The 19,076-nt window shown below is 44.9% G+C and overlaps 1 protein-coding gene across 1 annotated transcript in view; it reads left to right on the top strand.

Annotated features, from left to right (window-relative positions):
* Positions 1-19,076, top strand: part of LOC106612258 (protocadherin Fat 2) — a 65,147-nt gene that overhangs the window by 21,342 nt on the left and 24,729 nt on the right. The window contains exons 5-16 of the mRNA XM_014213260.2: positions 454-564; positions 884-1,093; positions 1,406-1,613; positions 8,026-8,165; positions 8,252-8,527; positions 8,753-8,963; positions 9,345-9,531; positions 9,686-13,169; positions 13,344-13,728; positions 14,120-14,316; positions 14,517-14,670; positions 17,258-17,491. Coding sequence (XP_014068735.2) covers positions 454-564; positions 884-1,093; positions 1,406-1,613; positions 8,026-8,165; positions 8,252-8,527; positions 8,753-8,963; positions 9,345-9,531; positions 9,686-13,169; positions 13,344-13,728; positions 14,120-14,316; positions 14,517-14,670; positions 17,258-17,491 — 5,797 coding nt within the window. The remainder of the gene's footprint in view (positions 1-453; positions 565-883; positions 1,094-1,405; positions 1,614-8,025; positions 8,166-8,251; positions 8,528-8,752; positions 8,964-9,344; positions 9,532-9,685; positions 13,170-13,343; positions 13,729-14,119; positions 14,317-14,516; positions 14,671-17,257; positions 17,492-19,076) is intronic.

Consider the following 19,076-nt stretch of genomic DNA (forward strand, 5'->3'; position numbering starts at 1 on the left):
TACTGTTAGACTAAACCCTCTTCCTCCATATCCTACTGTTAGACTAACTAACCCCTCTTCCTCCATATCCTACTGTTAGACTAAACCCTCTTCCTCCACATCCTACTGTTAGACTAACTAACCCCTCTTCCTCCATATCCTACTGTTAGACTAAACCCTCTTCCTCCATATCCTACTGTTAGACCAAACCCTCTTCCTCCATATCCTACTGTTAGACTAACTAAACTCTCTTCCTCCATATCCTACTGTTAGACCAAACCCTCTTCCTCCACATCCTACTGTTAGACCAAACCCTCTTCCTCCATATCCTACTGTTAGACTAACTAACCCCTCTTCCTCCATATCCTACTGTTAGACTAAACCCTCTTCCTCCATATCCTATTGTTAGACCAAACCCTCTTCCTCCACATCCTACTGTTAGACTAAACCCTCTTCCCCCTCTTCTCCTCTCAGGTGATAGTGTCGGACAACGGAGCCCCTCCTCTCCGCTCCACCTCTACAGTGATCATCCAGGTGCTGGATGAGAATGACAACAGGCCCCAGTTCAACCACAAGCTCTTCCAGGTCTGCTTTTGTTGGCTCTTTGGGGTTTCCTACATTTATAAACGCAGCCTACATAGGGCAGAACAATTCTGATATTTTTTTCAACTCATTGATATTTTGACCAATCACATCAGATCTTTTCACATCATATCTTTTTCAGAGCTGATCTGATTGGTAAAATTCCATTGTGCACTACTTCTGACAAGGACCATGTAGGGATCTGGTAACAAGTAGTGCACTATTTATGGAATAGGATGCCATACACTAAATGACAACTGCTGATGTAAAAAAAGGGCTTTTGTAAATAAATGTGACTGATTGAATCATTGATTGTTTCCAGGTCAAACTACCTGAGCAACACAGGGGTCAGGGTGTGAGGCCACAGGTGGAGGTGTGTCGGATGGTTGCCCAGGATGACGATGAAGGGCCTAATGCTGAGGTCACCTTCAGTCTCCAGGACAACCAGAACGAGAGGTTTGAGATCCATCCAGACACTGGGGTGGTGACGGCACGGGGGGACTTTACAGCAGGCAACTACAGCATCCTCACGGTAGGTGGACAAGATAATAATAGAACACCATAATTACCATGTCCCACTGATTCTTCTGCTTTTCGCATTCACACGAAGTGGTGGAGCACTCTTTAATTAAGCACACCTGCTATCCCTAAACAAATACAATCACATCTTCTTTCATGGCTCTGATTCACATGCAGGGAGTGTGTAAAATTGCATGTGAATACCATTGTGATGAACCCCAACCCTGTCATGTTCTCGTATATTGTGATGAGTAACACAAAGATCCACACCCCAGCGCAATAACATTAGCATTGTCCTCTCCATCCCAACCCTTCCCTCTGTCAGATCAAAGCAAAGGACCATGGGAGCCCGGTGAGATCGTCGACAGTTCGCCTCGACGTAGAGTGGATCCCCAAGCCGACTCCCACTTCCGATCTGCTGACGTTTGACGAGCCACACTTCACCTTCGCTGTCATGGAGACGGATCCTGTCACTCACATGGTGGGGATCATCCTCACGGAGACACAGAGGCTACTGTGGTACGACATCACAGGTGGGGACTAACATCAGTAACTCTGACGTGTGGAGATGTGCAGTGTGTTGTGTGCAGTGTGCAGTGTGTTGTGTGCAGTGTGTTGTGTGCTGTGTGCAGTGTGCAGTGTGCAGTGTGCTGTGTGCAGTGTGCAGTGTGTAGTGTGCAGTGTGTTGTGTGTTGTGTGCAGTGTGCAGTGTGCTGTGTGCAGTGTGTTGTGTGTTGTGTGCAGTGTTGTGTTGTGTGCAGTGTTGTGTTGTGTGTTGTGTGCAGTGTGTTGTGTGCAGTGTGTTGTGTGTTGTGTGCAGTGTGTTGTGTGCAGTGTGTTGTGTACAGTGTGTTGTGTACAGTGTGTTGTGTGCAGTGTGTTGTGTGCCGTGTGTTGTGTGCCGTGTGTTGTGTGCAGTGTGTTGTGTGTTGTGTGTTGTGTGCATTGTGTTGAGTGCAGTGTGCATTGTGTTGAGTGCAGTGTGCATTGTGTTGTGTGCAGTGTGCTGTGTGTTGTGTGCAGTGTGTTGTGTGCATTGTGTTGTGTGCAGTGTGCATTGTGTTGTGTGCAGTGTGCTGTGTGTTGTGTGCATTGTGTTGTGTGCAGTGTGTTGTGTGCAGTGTGTTGTGTGCAGTGTGTTGTGTGCAGTGTGTTGTGTGCAGTGTGTTGTGTGCAGTGTGTTGTGTACAGTGTGTTGTGTGTTGTTTGCAGTGTATTGTGTGTTGTGTGTTGTGTGCAGTGTGTTGTGTGCAGTGTGTTGTGTGCAGTGTGTTGTGTGCAGTGTGTTGTGTGTTGTGTGCAGTGTGCAGTGTGTTGTGTGTTGTGTACAGTGTGTTGTGTGTCGTGTGCAGTGTGTTGTGTGCAGTGTGTTGTGTGCAGTGTGTTGTGTTCAGTGTGTTGTGTGTCCGTGTGCAGTGTGTTGTGTGCAGTGTGTTGTGTGCAGTGTGTTGTGTGTTGTGTGCAGTGTGTTGTGTGTTGTGTACAGTGTGTTGTGTACAGTGTGTTGTGTACAGTGTGTTGTGTACAGTGTGTTGTGTGTTGTGTGCAGTGTGTCCTGTGCAGTGTGTTGTGTGCAGTGTGTTGTGTGCAGTGTGTTGTGTGCAGTGTGGTGTGTGCAGTGTGGTGTGTGGTGTGTGTTGTGTGCAGTGTGCAGTGTGTTGTGTGCAGTGTGTAGTGTGTAGTGTGCAGTGTGTTGTGTGCAGTGTGTTTTGCGCTGTGTATTGTGTGTTGTGTGTTTTGCGCTGTGTATTGTGTGTTGTGTGTTTTGCGCTGTGTATTGTGTGTTGTGTGTTTTGCGCTGTGTGTTGTGTGTTTTGCGCTGTGTATTGTGTGTTGTGTGTTGATGATATGGTGTGTAGAATTACAGCGTATTTTCTAGAAACTAAAATATGATCAGATTTGTGTCATTTGATGTTGTTATAGCAATAGTTATATTAGTTGACACAATAAAGGCTTAGAGTAAAGTTATCTGTAAAATTGGCTGTTTTATTAAACTGACCAAATGGGATGAGTCCAAATTAAGATGATCTGTCAACATGTACTTAACGGCAAGACAAAACGTGACCCGTCAAAAGAATGCAAATGGATTGCAAAGGAAAGGAGATTATTATTGGGGAGAATGTGGCATGGGAGTTGTGTTTTGCTGTGCACTGTGTGTTTTGCTGTGCTCTGTGTGTTTTGCTGTGCTCTGTGTGTTTTGCTGTGCACTGTGTGTTTTGCTGTGCTCTGTGTGTTTTGCTGTGCTCTGTGTGTTTTGCTGTGCTCTGTGTCACGCCCTGACCAAAGAGAGCTGTTTTTTCTCTGTTAAGTTAGGTCAGGGTGTGATAGCTGATGGGCATTCTATGTTTGTGTTTCTATGTTTTGGCCGTGTATGGTTTCCAATCAGAGGCAGCTGTCTATCGTTGTCTCTGATTGGAAGCCATACTTAGGCAGCCTTTTCCCACTTGGTTTTCGTGGGTAGTTGCTTTCTGTTTAGTTTGTATAACCTGACGGAACTGTTGGCTGTCATTTTGTTTATTTTGTCTAGCGTTCGTTTTCATTAAAATATAACGATGAGCACACAACACGCTGCGCCTTGGTCTCCTCTATATGACGCCCGTTACACTCTGTGTGTTTTGCTGTGCGCTGTGTGTTTTGCTGTGCCCCATGTAAACTATGATGGTAATAGGTTGAGTTCATGTCAGCCTGCTGTTGAACAGAGTAGAGCAGGCCTGGTCTCGGTGTGGCAGATAACACCTCAGCTAGAGGAAGTTGCCCAATATGTGTGTGTGTGTGTGTGTGTGTGTGTGTGTGTGTGTGTGTGTGTGTGTGTGTGTGTGTGTGTGTGTGTGTGTGTGTGTGTGTGTGTGTGTCCGTGTGTCCGTGTGTCCTACACCCCAGCAGGAGGAGAACAGACATATTTCCTCAGATGAAGGGCCAGGACACAACAGGATAGGTAGAGCCTAACTGGATGGATGATCTGCCTCACGTGGCCACGTGGCAGAACACGTTGCTGACCCTTTGCTAAAGTATTCATCTAGCTCTTTGACAATTAAATTAACTTGGATTAACATGGACAAAATAACGATTGATTCCAAACATCAAGTATGATAGTTACACTTACATTGAAATTATTTTATAGAACCTTTATTTAACCTTTATTTAACTAGGCAAGTCAGTTAAGAACAAATTCTTATTTACAATGACGGCCAACCCCAGCCAAACCAGGACGACCCTGGGACAATTGTGCGCCACCCTATGGGACTCCCAATCACGGCCGGATGTGATACAGCCTGGAATAACACTATAGTATTACAATTCCTGCTGCATAGATATGTTTGAAAATATTCCAATGAAAGCAAGCCTTTGCGGTGGAACATTCATGAATTCAAACATGGCAATTTAGATGGTGCCTCGAAAAGCGCTTGATGGCTGAATGTGGCAGTCAATGCAGTTCTAATGTGTTGAGATCTTCAGCTTTTCATTTGACTTGTTCTTCGACTGTGACAGCTGCTTTTCAACCCTCCATCTGGTCAACCAAAATATATTTAAACAATCTATTTCTTCTTTGTCTCTTTCAATATTTTTTATCAGGCTGTCACTCCCTGACCATAGAGAGCCCTTGGTTCTCTATGGTATAGTAGGTCAGAGCGTGACTAGGGGTGTTCTAGGTTTATTATTTCTATGTTGTTGTGCTTGGTAGAGTTCCCAATTAGAGGCAGCTGGTAATCGTTGCCTCTAATTGAGGATCATATTTAGGTAGCCTTTTTTCCCACCTGTGTTCTTGTGGGATATTGTTTTGAGTTAAGTGCATGTAGCACCTCTGATGTCACGGTTCGTTGGTTGTTTACTTGTTTTGTTTGGAAGTTCACACTAAATAAAGATGTGGAACTTTAATCACGCTGCGCCTTGGTCCGTTCTTCAAAACGATCGTGACAGAATATCCCACCAAACCAGGACCAAGCAGCGTGCCCAGGAGGAGAAGGTATCCTGGGCTTGGGAGGAGATCATGGAGGGACACGAAATAATTCCTTGGAAGCAGATGCAGGGAGATAAGGGAGGAGGACGACGACGCTGGCGTTCGCGGCCACAGAAAGCCCAAGGACAACCCCAAGATTTGTTTTGGGGGGGGCACAAAGGGTGGCCGGTCAAGCCGAGGAGAGTGCCAGAGCCCGAATGGCAAACTCTGGAGGAGCGTGTCGTCAGACCACGACCACAGAAACCACAAGATTTATTTTGGGGGGGGGGGGGGCACATGGAGCTGGCGGCTGAGCAGAGGGAAGAGCCAGAGACCACCTGGGAGGAGATAGAGAGGTGGTCGGTCAACCCAAGGAGAGTACCAGAGCCCGCCTGGGATTCGATGGAACAGTGCGAGGAGGGATACCGGAGAATGGAGTTGGCTAGGAGTATGCGGCAACGGAGGCGTTTGGAGGAACGTGTCATCAGTCCGGTGAAACCTGGGCCGGCTCCACGTATCTGGCCTCCAGTGCGCCTTCCCAGTCCGGTACGTCCTGTGCCTGCTCCTCGCACTCACCCTGAAGTGCATCTCCCCAGTCTGGTGCGTCCTGTGCCAGCTCCCCGCACTCGCCCTGAGGTGCGTGTCACCAGTCCGGTGCCACCTGTGCCGGCTCTATGCACCAGGTCTCCAGTGCGCCTCCACAGCCCAGTACGTCCTGTGCCAGCTCCTTGCACTCGCCCTGAAGAGCGTGTCACCAGTCCGGTGCAACCTGTGCCGGTCCCACGCATCAGGCCTCCAGTGCGCCTTCTCAGTCCGGTAAGTCCTGTGCCTGCTCCACGCACTCGTCCTGAAGTGTGTGTCACCAGTCCGGTGCCCCCTGCACCGGCTCCACTCACTTGGCCTCCAGTGTGCATTCACAGTCCAGAGCTTCCGGCGATGGTCCCCGGTCCAGAGCTTCCGGCGACGGTCCCCAGTCCGAAGCTTCCGGCGATGGTCCCCGGTCCGGAACCACCTGCGACGGTCAACGGTCCAGAACCTCCAGCGAGGGTCAATGGTCCGGAGCTTCCAGGCAAGGTGTCCAGTCCTGCTCCATGGCCGGAGCCCTCCTTTGCGCCGGTGCCCAGTCCAGGCACGGCGTTTAGCCCGGCGCCATGGTCGGATCCGGGGTCTGGGCAGGGGTTACGACCTGCACCGGAGCCGCCACCGACGCTAGATGCCTACCCGGACCCTCCCCTATAGAGTCAGGTTTTACGGCCGGAGTCCGCACCTTTGGGGGGGGGGGTACTGTTACGCCCTGACCATAGAGCCTTTTTATTCTCTATTTTGGTTAGGTCGGGGTGTGACAAGGGTGGGTAATCTAGGTTGTTTATTTCTATGTTGGCCTGGTATGGTCCACAATCAGAGGCAGCTGTTTTTCGTTGTCTCTGATTGGGGATCATATTTAGGCAGCCATTTCCCCACTGTGTTTTGTGAGATCTTGCTTATGTGTAGTTGCCTGTGAGCACTTCATTTGCTTCACGTTTCGTTCGTTATTGTTTTTTTGTGCGTTTAATTCAATAAACATGTGGAACCCATATCACGCTGCGCCTTGGTCCATTCTTTAAAACGATCGTGACACTGGGCATGGAATACGTTGGATGTTTGTTTTCCCGCATATTAGCGTTTTTCATCATGAATCTTGTTCTAAAGGCAGCTTTGCAGTCATCAAAACTAACCTTAACCACACTGCTAACCCTAACCTTAAATTAAGACATAAAAGCCATTTTCTTTTTAAAAAATCATGAATTTTTACAATGTAGCCAATTTTGACGTTGCAGCTGGCCTATCTAAGGGGAAATCGCTCAGTTCTGCCTCCAGAACAACCAACTGGGCACACACTGGTTGAATCAACATTGTTTCCACATCATTTCAAGGAAATTACGTTGAACCAACGTGGAATAGACGTTGAATTGACATCTGTGTCCAGTGGGAAGACTCATGACAATAAACATCAACTAGCGTTTTTTTTCTTCACATGTTGCAAAAGCACCAACTAGAAATCTAAACATTTTATTAATTCTTCAATAATGCTCACATTTTGTGACATGTTTAAAGTGTTGCATTTTCATGTAGTCCCACCGGTGATATTAAAAGTGAAAGCGTGTTTAAAATGGAGTCATGAGAGCCTTGAAAAGGTGCATCTATTTCTTAATAAACACCATCTGGCTGAACAAGCATGAGCTTTACCCCTACTGTTCACGGCGTCTGTTCAAAGTGTGTCACTGCCAAATGTTTCCCCTTAAACAATTGTGTTACACTTATTCTGCGACACTTGGACACATGGGGGGGGGGGGCAACCCTTTGCTGCAACCTTGTTTTCTGTCATTAATACATACATTGCTGAGCATGGGAGGATGACGGTGGTTCGTTGGCCCCATACTGGCACATCGTTATTTTTTTACACTCAGTAAATGAGGCATAGTATGCACAGGGATAATACTTCTAAACTGTTGAGGGTGCAATACAGTACGTGTGTTTGTGGCCATATTTAGTGAGGGCTCATATTCTGTATTCACACGCACTCATGCCAACAATCGAAGGAGAGAATTAAGTAGTATAACCTCTCTCAGTAGCTTTGGGATGTTTTGTTGGTGTTCTTGTCTTTCCACCTGTCCTGACTGGGCAAACTCCATTTCCAGTGGACGCTCCAAACAGCTGCCCACAATTCCATCTGTTGAAAGAATGATCCTCCAACCACGGCCAAGTCATTATGGTTCTGGATGACACACCTGTGTGTCACAATTGCCGTATGGGCTCTCACTCACTCCTCCCATAAGGCCATTGGGGCCAGTCTCAGTGACAAACACTTACGAAGCCAAACAACCTGAGGGACTCTGGGCAGGCTTCTATTGAGGCCTTTCAACTGTCAATTTTCAAACGGTCACACTTGAAACTGTCCTTGTATGGGGTGATTGAATGATGTTGATTTATTTCTACAATCTCCTATCTATTGTGTTGTTCTACCCCAGGGGGCGATGAGGAACAGGACTTTGACATTGAGAGAAACACAGGCAGCATTGTGATCGGCAGGCCTCTGGATGCAGGGAGGAAGTCCAACTATAATCTGACTGTACAGGTTACAGACGGGCATCAGTTCGCAACCACACAGGTGATACACATATGAAATACAAAGTAAATTAGTAGTTATCGTAAAATTTTAGATTAAGTTTCTCTTCCTGTCTGTATGTCTCCTAGGCATATATTCGTGTGCTGGACATGAACGAGCATCGACCCATGTTCATGAAGTCCATCTACGAGGTCAGAGTACCGGAAGACACCTCTCCATGGAAGGACATCCTCCACATCTCTGCTCAGGACCGAGACAGCAACAGCAAACTCATCTACTCGCTCCACAGCAGCGTCGATCCAGACAGCCTGAAGAACTTCCATCTGGACCATAAGAGTGGTGTTCTGGTCATGACTGAGCAGCTGGACCGTGAGAAGCTTTCTGTGCACACACTCATTGTGATGGTAATGGTGTTGATGTTTTTTAGTCATGTCTCCTTTTCATCTCCCTTACCATTTGAAAACATGACGATCTAAAGTACAGCGTATCTATCATCTAACAGTTTCACAAAGCAAAATAATCTCTGTCTGATTATAGCAATCATTTTTGCTGGTTTTCTAGGAATTTCATTTTGTTTAAGTTAATGTCCCTACACTGTCTTGCTCTCACCATCTCCTTTAAATGCATAGGTTCGAGATCAGGAGATCCCAGTGAAAAGAAACTTTGTGAAGGCAGTGGTTTATGTGGAGGACTGCAACGACCACTCTCCTGCTTTCATGGCAGCCGGCTATGAGGGCACTATCACCAATCTGGCTGCGGCTGGGACAGAGGTGCTGCGTGTCAAGGCTCTGGATAAGGACATGGGGAGCAATGCTCAGATTATCTACTCCCTTCACTCAGGTACAACCCAGATCAGAGATTATGAGGGCTAGATTATGATGGATTTAAATTGTGAAAAAATCTTCAAATATGATTACCTATTTTTAGCATTCTTTATAAGAGTGCTACAGGATAAGTATATTATATTTTTGAGAATGTTTTCGCTCACATTCTGGGGGTGGCAGGTAGCCTAGTGGTTAGAGCGTTGAGCTAGTAACCGAAAGAGTTGCAAGATCAAATCCCCGAGTTGACAAGGTAAAAATCTGTCCTTCTGCCCGTGAACAAGGCATTGTTCACATATAGGCAAATGTGTTGACAATTTCAAACATTCTATACACAAAAAAATATTTGTTTGTAAAATAATTTGTTAATTTTAATTTGGTCTTTGATTCATCTTTCCAGGGAATGTCAACAACACCTTTGACATTGATGGCGAGCTGGGGAGTATCACTATCACCAAATCTCTGGACAGCCTACCCCAGGAGCAGTTTCATCTAACAGTGAAGGCCACAGACCAGGGTTTTCCCCAGCACAGCGATCTCTGTTCTGTCTCCATTACCGTCCTGCTCTCAGACAGAACCCCTCCCAGGTTAATATATATAGAAACTAGTATTATGTTGTTTGATCATTCTTAAATGCTTTAATTTGTAAATTGCATCAAATAATTCAACTTCAGGTACTGTTGATATTATATACTGCTTTCCTAATTGTAAATAAAAAACGTTCTCTCTTCTCTCTCCCAGGTTCCCCTCTGATGAGTTCTTCTCAGAAGTCAGTGAAGCCAGTTCTTTGGGAACTCCCGTGATCGCTGTCTCTGCAGCCAGCCCATCCGCAGTACACTACAGCATCAAAGATGGAGACCCTAACGGAACCTTCCACATCAATGCAAACTCCGGAGTTCTCTCTGTCCAAACAAGCCTCAACTTCGAGAAGTGTTTCTCTTACAGGCTCAAAGTGCGTGCCAGCACCTCGGCAGGAGCCTCGTCAGATACGGTTGTTTACGTCTATGTGATAGATGAGAATGATAACCCTCCGGTGTTCCTCCAGGAGAAATTCCATGGCCAGATTAGTGAGTCTGCTCACATAAACAGCATGGTGATGGGAGAGAGCAACACACCTCTAGTGATACGAGCCTCTGATGCTGACAGGGACTCTAACTCTCTCCTAGTCTTCCAAATCCTGGAACCAGAAGCGATGAAAGTCTTCAAGATAGATCCCAGCATGGGTACACTCTCTGTGATATCCGAGGTGGACTTTGAAGAAACACCTGAGTTTCACTTCAGCATTCAGGTACGGGACTCAGGGGAACCGTCGCTGTACGCAGCAGAGCCAGCAAGAGTCACCATCCGTGTCCTGGATTTCAATGACTGTTCCCCCAAATTCTCTAGGCCGGTGTACGAGTCGTCCATCATCTTCCCTCCTGTCAGAGAGATGGAGGTTGTACGGGTCACGGCACAAGATGCAGATTCAGTTGTCTCGTACAGCATCACAGAGGGCAACCTTCACAACGCTTTTCTCATTCATCCTTTTACTGGTGCTATCTCTGTAAACAATGTTTCAGAGTTTAAATCATTTTACCAGCTGCTGGTCAAAGCCTCTGACGGCCTGTACAAAGACCTTGCTACAGTTAAGATAAACGTCACCAACATAACAGCAAGCGGCCATCTTCAATTTGAGCAGGGATTGTATGCAGCCACCATTGTGGAGAACTCGATGTCGGTCAAAATGTTAGTTGTTTTGAGAGCTTCAGGTAGCTACTTGAACGAGCCTCTAATTTACTCTGTATTGAACCCAATGGGACAGTTTTCTATAGTCCCAACATCAGGGGTGCTTGAGACCACCGGCGTCCCCTTCGACAGAGAGGAGCAGGATGTCTATGACATAGTGGTGGAGGTGAGAGACATGAGGAGTCCCCCTCGCAGGGCAATAACCCACGTCAACATTTACATAGTTGACATCAATGACAATCCACCAAGGTTCTTGAACCTGCCTCACTCCATGATGATCTCTGAAGACACGGACCTAGGAGATGTAATCTTTCAAGTGATGGCGTCCGACAGTGATCTTGGAGAAAATGGCTCTATTATGTACTTGTTGCAGGAGGATTTTGATCTCTTTAGGATAGACCCTTATGTTGGTGATGTGTCCCTTCAGCGGCCAATAGACTTTGATGCTACTAATAAATATACCTTGACTGTCCTGGCCACAGACGAGGGCTCGCCAAGTTTGACCACTTCAGCAGAACTGAGTATCACGGTGAGAAATCGCACTAATCCCATTTTTCAGACTTTGCTATATCCTCTAAAAGTCCCTGAAAACATATCTCCCTTCACCACCATCTTGCATGTACAAGCAAGAAACCCTGAGGGATACCGGCTTATTTACAATCTGGAAGAGGAGAATGCCTCGACAAACTTTCACATAGATTTTAAAACAGGAGTGTTGACTGTCACCGATTCATTGGACTATGAGAGCCAGACAATGCATCTATTGACGGTCCGAGCCACTGACTCTGTGACAGGCTCCTTTTCAGAGGCCGCTGTCGAAATAGAGGTTGAAGATGTTAACGATAACGCTCCAGTCTTCTCCAAGCTGACTGACACAGTGGATATACCTGAAGGATTACCCATAGGTACGTCTGTATTACAGATATCAGCCACAGATAGAGACTCAGGCAGAAATAAAGACATAACCTTCCATATTTTGGGGACGGGGGAAAATGAAACAGACTTCTTTGAGATAGATCCCCAGAGTGGTCTAATTATTACGACACAGGTGTTGGACTATGAGAAGACAAAACACTTCCAGTTAAAGATCAAAGCCATAGATAATGGCACAAACCTGTTGAGCAGTGAAGCCTATGTCATTGTTAACGTAACTGATGTCAACGATAACCCTCCAAACTTCTCCAAGACCCACTATCAGGCAACACTGGATGAAATGGCCAAATGTGGCCACATCGTCATAAAAATCCAAGCTTCGGACCCCGACACCAGAGACTTGAACAATCTACAGTATAAGATCCTCTCAGGTAATGAGGAACGATACTTCGCCATCAATGAATCCTCCGGGATTATCTCCTTTTCTAACGTCTGCAAGAGAAATGTGGACCCATTCTACAACCTCACCGTGGCTGTGTCAGATGGAGTTTTCCAGAACACAGCCCCTGTGAACATTGATATGATGAACACTAATAAACACAGTCCCTATTTCAACAAAAACATCTACGAGGCGGAACTAGCTGAGAATGCTGAGGCTGGAACACGTGTGATTCGCCTGGCCGCTATAGACCCTGACGATGGACCTTATGGCAGCGTGGACTACACCATCATCAACAAACTGGCAGATGAGAAATTCTCCATAGACAAGAATGGACAGATCATAACATCTCAACCTTTAGATCGAGAGAACCCATCCCAAAGAGTGATCGCCATCAAGGTGATGGCTAAAGATGGCGGAGGGAAAGTAGCATTCTGCACTGTGAAGATTATCCTGACAGATGAGAATGATAATGCCCCTCAGTTCAAAGCTTCAGAGTATCAGGTGTCAATTCAGTCTACTGTAAACAAAGGCTCTCCCGTGATTCAGATAATGGCGTACGACGCAGACGACGGCAAAAATGCTGACGTCACCTACACTGTGGACGAAGCAGAGGAAGTGACTGAGGACATCATTGAGATCAACCCCTTCACTGGCATTGTCAGTGTCAAAGAGAGCCTGATAGGCCAAGAGAACAAGATATTCAACTTCAAAGTCAAGGCTCGGGATGGCGGATTACCGTTCTACAACTCCACGGTTCCGGTGCAGGTGAAAGTAGTCCCACCTGAGGTCCCTCTTCCGAAATTCTCCGAGCCGCTGTACACCTTCTCCGCAGCCGAGGACATCTCCATGGGAACAGAGATCGGGACGATCAAGGCCGACTCCGACATGCCAGTCATCTACAGCCTGGTCAATGGCAACACAGTGGAGAGTAACAGAGACAGAGTGTTTGCTCTGGATAAAGAGAGTGGTACTCTACTCGTCCAGAAGAGCATCGACCACGAGAAAACCAAGTGGTATCAGATAGATGTTATTGCTCAAGGCAACCACAACGGGACTGATGTAGCCTCACTGGTGTCGGTCAGCATCCAGGTCCAAGATGTGAATGACAACGTGCCGGTGTTCGAGGCCAACCCTTACAAGGCCTTCCTGGCTGAGAACATGCCACCAGGAACCACCGTCATCCAGGTGTGTTTTTTTCAGATATATTTTTTAAATTTATCTTATATTTTTGTACTTGAATGTTGTATGCAATTCTTTACGATTTCTGTGTTCGTGATGTGCAAATCAAATTCTCTTTTAGGGCAAGAACAGTTTAGTTTTAATTAATGAATTCATCCATTCATTCATCCATCCATCCAGGTGACTGCCAACGACCCTGACCAGGACACTAATGGACAGGTGACCTACACCTTGGAAACCGAACCTGATGACATCACCGATGTCTTCTCCATTGATAGTGAGAGCGGTTGGATAACTACTCTGAGAGAGACGGACTGTGAGACGATACAGCACTACAGCTTCACAGTGGTGGCTACTGACCACGGGGGGGAGGTGAAGCTCTCTTCCTCAGTTCTGGTGGAGGTGACAGTGACTGACGAGAACGACAACCCTCCTCGGTTCAAGGAGGACGTGTACCATGGGTCTGTCATGGAGAACACTAGGCCTGGGGAGGTCATCATGAGCCTGACGACCATTGATATGGATGTGACTAAAGAGAACAGGCAGATCACGTGTTACATCACAGGTGAGTCTTGTTGATTGATTAATTTGGTTGATTGAATGATTGATCACATACACTTTTTTGAAGTAGTTGAATGGTAGGTCTATCAGCATTATGGACAACATTTTAATAAGAAACAGATGGGCACATTATTTCTCCAGAGCATTATATCTATTATAATCATGGCTTATTATAAGATAGCAATATATCTACTATAATAACAGCTTATTATAACAGAACAATATATATTATATAATGGATCATTATAACAGAGCAATATATCTTCTATAAGGGTTCATTCTAAGTGTAAAAGTGACTACATTGACAGGAAGAAATGTGGTGGTGATGATCAAACCCATATAGGCCTCCGGGTAGCATTGACATTTATGTATTACATTCAAATGTTTTTCCTTAGACGGAGATCCATTAGGCCAGTTCTCCATTGTGCAAGAGGGAGAGGAATGGGGGCTGGTCCTCAAAGAGTCTCTTGACCGTGAAGCTAAAGATAACTACTCCCTGAAAATAAGAGTTACTGACGGGAGATTCGAAGCCCCTGCCACTGTAGAGGTCCATGTTCTAGACATCAACGATAACAGTCCTCTGTGTGAGCAGGTATGTCAGTCCGCCATGACACTACAGTATATACTTAGATTCCTGTAGATAGCGGTAACATGTTGTACCTACATAAGGACTTTATAACAGTTCATACATACGTAACACATTCATGAGCAGTAGCCTACCTAAGCATGAATAAAATATCAACAACTGCAATTTGACCTAAGACGTAGCTGACTATCAATGTTTCTGTCCAGTTGCTGTACACAGAGGTTGTCATGGAGAATTCCCCGTCAAGCATGTTCATACTGAAGGTTTCAGCATCGGACCCAGACATCGGCACCAACGGACAAGTGTCCTACACCCTCCACGGCCCCAACGCAGACAAGTTCCATCTTGATCAAAAGACAGGTTAGAGACTACTTTTATTTGGGGTCTAAACAAATAGAGGTCCTAAGTGAAATCCATTATTTGTTTGGTTTGAAAGATAGCATCTCCATTCTTACAAAATACATAAACTGAGGTCTTCAAGAAGACAAGATGGTGCACTGTCAGACCACCATAAATGGTTGGTGTTTTTTTCCATGTTTGGTGCTTTGGCTTCTCATCAAACATACTTCCTGTTTGTCATAGCACTAGCCTAGCTTCATTATTGTAAGCCAATCAGAGCTCATAATCTCAATAATTTGTCCTATCACAATACACATATGCTAGGAGAAGCTTTGACATGGCCTTCAACCCAAGGTAATGGTTTGGCGCTAGTAGCACAGTGAATGACTACCAGAAATGTAAATATTTAGAGATTTATTTGTACTTCTCATGGTTTCCTTTTTGATATATTTCAGTAAATATTTTGTAAACTGTGATGCTATTTTTAAAGAATGCATAGGCCTACTGTTTGGCCCTTTTTCCCATAATTTTGAAATATTGTACAGTACATTTAAGTGTTTTTCCCCACCATTTTGATATACAGTACCAGTCAAAAGCTTGGACACACCTACTCATTGCAGGGTTTTTCTTAATTTTTAGCTATTTTCTACATTGTAGAATAATAGTGAAGACATCAAAACTATGAAATAACACATATGGAATCATGTAGTAACCAAAAAAGTGTTAAACAAATCGAAATATATTTTATGTTTGAGATTATTCAATGTAGACAGCCTTTGACTTGATGACAGCTTTACACAATCTTGTCATTTTCTCAACCAACTTCATGAGGTAGTCACCTGGAATACATTTCAATTAACAGGTGTGCCTTGTTAAAAGTTTATTTGTGGAATTTCTTTCCTTCTAAATGCGTTTGTGCCAATTATCTGTGTTGTGACAAGTTAGGGGTGGTATACAGAAGATAGCCCTATTTGGTAAAAGGCCAAGTTCATATTATGGCAAGAACAGCTCAAATAAGCAAAGAGAAACGACAGTCCAGTGTTACATTATCACGTGAAGGTCAGTCAATCCGTAAAATTTAAAGGACTTTGAAAGCAGTCGCAAAAACCATCAAGCGCTATGATGAAATTGGCTCTCATGAGGACCGCCACAGGAAAGGAAGACCCAGAGTTACCTCTGCTGCAGATGATAAGTTCATTAGAGTTAACTGCATCTCAGATGGCAGCCAAAATAAATGCTTCACAGAGTTCAAGTAACAGACACATCTCATCATCAACTGTTCAGAGGAGACTGTGTGAATCAGGCCTTCATGGTCAAATTGCTGCAAAGAAACCACCACTAAAGGACACCAATAAGAAGAAGAGACTTGCTTGGGCCAAGAAACACGAGCAATGAGCATTAGACCGGTGGAAATCTGTCGTTTGGTCTGATGAGTCCAAATTTGAGATTTTTGGTTTCAACCGCCGTGTCTTTCTGAGACGCAGAATAGGTGAACGGATGTTCTCCACATGTGTGGTTCCCACCATGAAGCATGGAGGAGGAGGTGTGATGGTGTGGGGGTGCTTTGCAGGTGACACTGTGAATTATTTAGAATTCAAGGCACACTTAACCAGTATGGCTACCACAGCATTCTGCAGCGATACGCCATCCCATCTGGTTTGCGCTTAGTGGGACTATAATTTGTTTTTTTAACAGGACAATTACCCAACACACCTCCAGGCTGTGTAAGGGCTATTTGACCAAGAAGGAGTGATGGAGTGCTTTATCAGATGACCTGGCCTCCACAATCACCCAACCTCAACCCAATTGAGATGGTTTGGGATGAGTTGGACTGCAGAGTGAAAGAAACCAACAAGTGCTCAGCATATGTGGGAACTCCTTCAAGACTGTTGTAAAAGCATTCCTCATGAAGCTGGTTTAGAGAATACCAAGAGTGTGCAAAGCTGTCTTCAAGGCTAAGGGTGGTTACTTTGAAGAATCTAAAATCTAAAATATATTTTGATTTGTTTAACACTTTTTTGGTTACTACATGATTCCATATGTGTTATTTCATAGTTTTGATGTCTTCACTATTATTGTACAATGTAGAAAATAGCAAAAAATTAGTAGGTGCGACAAAACTTTGACTGGTACGGTTTTTCCCCCCACCATTTTAATATACATCTCAGTGTTTTTCCCCACCATTTTGATATACATGTCATTGTTTTTTCCCACCATTTTAATATACATCTCAGTGTTTTTTCACACCATTTTAATATACATCTCAGTGTTTTTCCCCACCAGTTTGATATACATCTCAGTGTTTTTCCCCACCATTTTGATATACATCTCAGTGTTTTTCCCCACCATTTTGATATGCATCTCATTGTTTTTCCCACCATTTTAATATACATCTCAGTGTTTTTTCCCACCATTTTAATATACATCTCATTGTTTTTCCCCACCATTTTGATATACATCTGTGTGTTTTTCAGTCAGTCAGACAGTTTTCATCTATACATAGACTATCTACATGCACTGTATGTCCTCTGCTCCACTAGGAGATAGAAATAAGAAGTTAAGTCCATCTATATGTTCATCTAATTATTAGTTATTTTATTTGTGACAGGGGAATTGTTCACTCTGGCCCAGTTGGACCGGGAGAAGGTGAAGGAGTATGATCTGGTAGTTAAAGTCACGGACGGTGGAGGTCGCTCCTGCCAGGCAGACATCTTACTCATGATCCAGGATATGAATGACAACCCTCCCAAGTTCTCCAACAACCACTATGAAGTCACTGTGTTCGACAACACCACCGTCAGGACACCCATCGCTGTCATCTACGCCAAAGACCCTGACACTGGTAAGTCATATTATTGAGATAGAATGAATAGAGTCGACATTCCCATTCTGAGGGATAGTCTGAAAGGGGATTTGTTGATCTAGTTATTCTATTTCTATGGGCCAAAATGTATAAAATCAGAATGACTAGAATGGACGTTCTGAGGTATAGTTTGAGGGGCTTTGTCTGACCTAGTAATTCTATTTCTATGGTAAAATCTAAATTCCCCTTTATGTAGCAGAGGCTCTACACCAATATACTTAGGTCATAACATAGACTATTCTCCTACTTCCCAGGTCATAACAGAGACTATTCCCCTATCCCCCAGGTCATAACATAGAGACTATTCCTCTATCCCCCAGGTCATAACATAGAGACTATTCCCCTATCCCCCAGGTCATAACATAGAGACTATCCCTCTATCCCCCAGGTCATAACAGAGACTATCCCTCTATCCCCCAGGCCATAACATAGACTATCCCTCTATCCCCCAGGTCATAACATTGACTATTCCCCTATCCCCCCGGTCATAACATAGAGACTATTCCTCTATCCCCCAGGTCATAACATAGAGACTATTCCTCTATCCCCCAGGTCATAAAATAGACACTATTGCTCTATCCCCCAGGTCATAACATAGAGACTATTCTCCTATCCCCCAGGTCATAACATAGACTATTCTCCTATCCCTCAGGTCATAACAGAGAGAGTATTACTCTATCCCCCAGGTCATGACATAGAGACTATTCCTCTATCCCCCAGGTCATAACATAGAGACTATTCTCCTATCCCCCAGGTCATAACATAGAGACTATTCTCCTATCCCCCAGGTCATAACAGAGACGATTCCCCTATCCCCCAGGTCATAACATAGAGACTATTCCTCTATCCCCCAGGTCATAACATAGAGACTATTCCCCTATCCCCCAGGCCATAACATAGACTATTCCTCTATCCCCCAGGTCATAACAGAGACTATTCCTCTATCCCCCAGGTCATAACATAGAGACTATTCCCCTATCCCCCAGGTCATAACAGAGACTATTCTCCTATCCCCCAGGTCATAACAGAGACTTTTCCCCTACCCCCCAGGTCATAACATTGACTATTCTCCTATCCCCCAGGTCATAACATAGAGACTATTCTCCTATCCCCCAGGTCATAACATAGACTATTCTCCTATCCCTCAGGTCATAACAGAGAGAGTATTACTCTATCCCCCAGGTCATGACATAGAGACTATTCCTCTATCCCCCAGGTCATAACATAGAGACTATTCCTCTATCCCCCAGGTCATAAAATAGACACTATTCCTCTATCCCCCAGGTCATAACATAGAGACTATTCCTCTATCCCCCAGGCCATAACATAGACTATTCCTCTATCCCCCAGGTCATAACATTGACTATTCCCCTATCCCCCAGGTCATAACATAGAGACTATTCCTCTATCCCCCAGGTCATAACATAGAGACTATTCCTCTATCCCCCAGGTCATAACATAGACTATTCCTCTATCCCCCAGGTCATAAAATAGACACTATTCCTCTATCCCCCAGGTCATAACATAGAGACTATTCTCCTATCCCCCAGGTCATAACATAGAC

The sequence above is a fragment of the Salmo salar genome, chromosome ssa09 (genome assembly GCF_905237065.1).
Source record: "Salmo salar chromosome ssa09, Ssal_v3.1, whole genome shotgun sequence".
In the NCBI taxonomy this organism is placed as follows: Eukaryota; Metazoa; Chordata; class Actinopteri; order Salmoniformes; family Salmonidae; genus Salmo; species Salmo salar.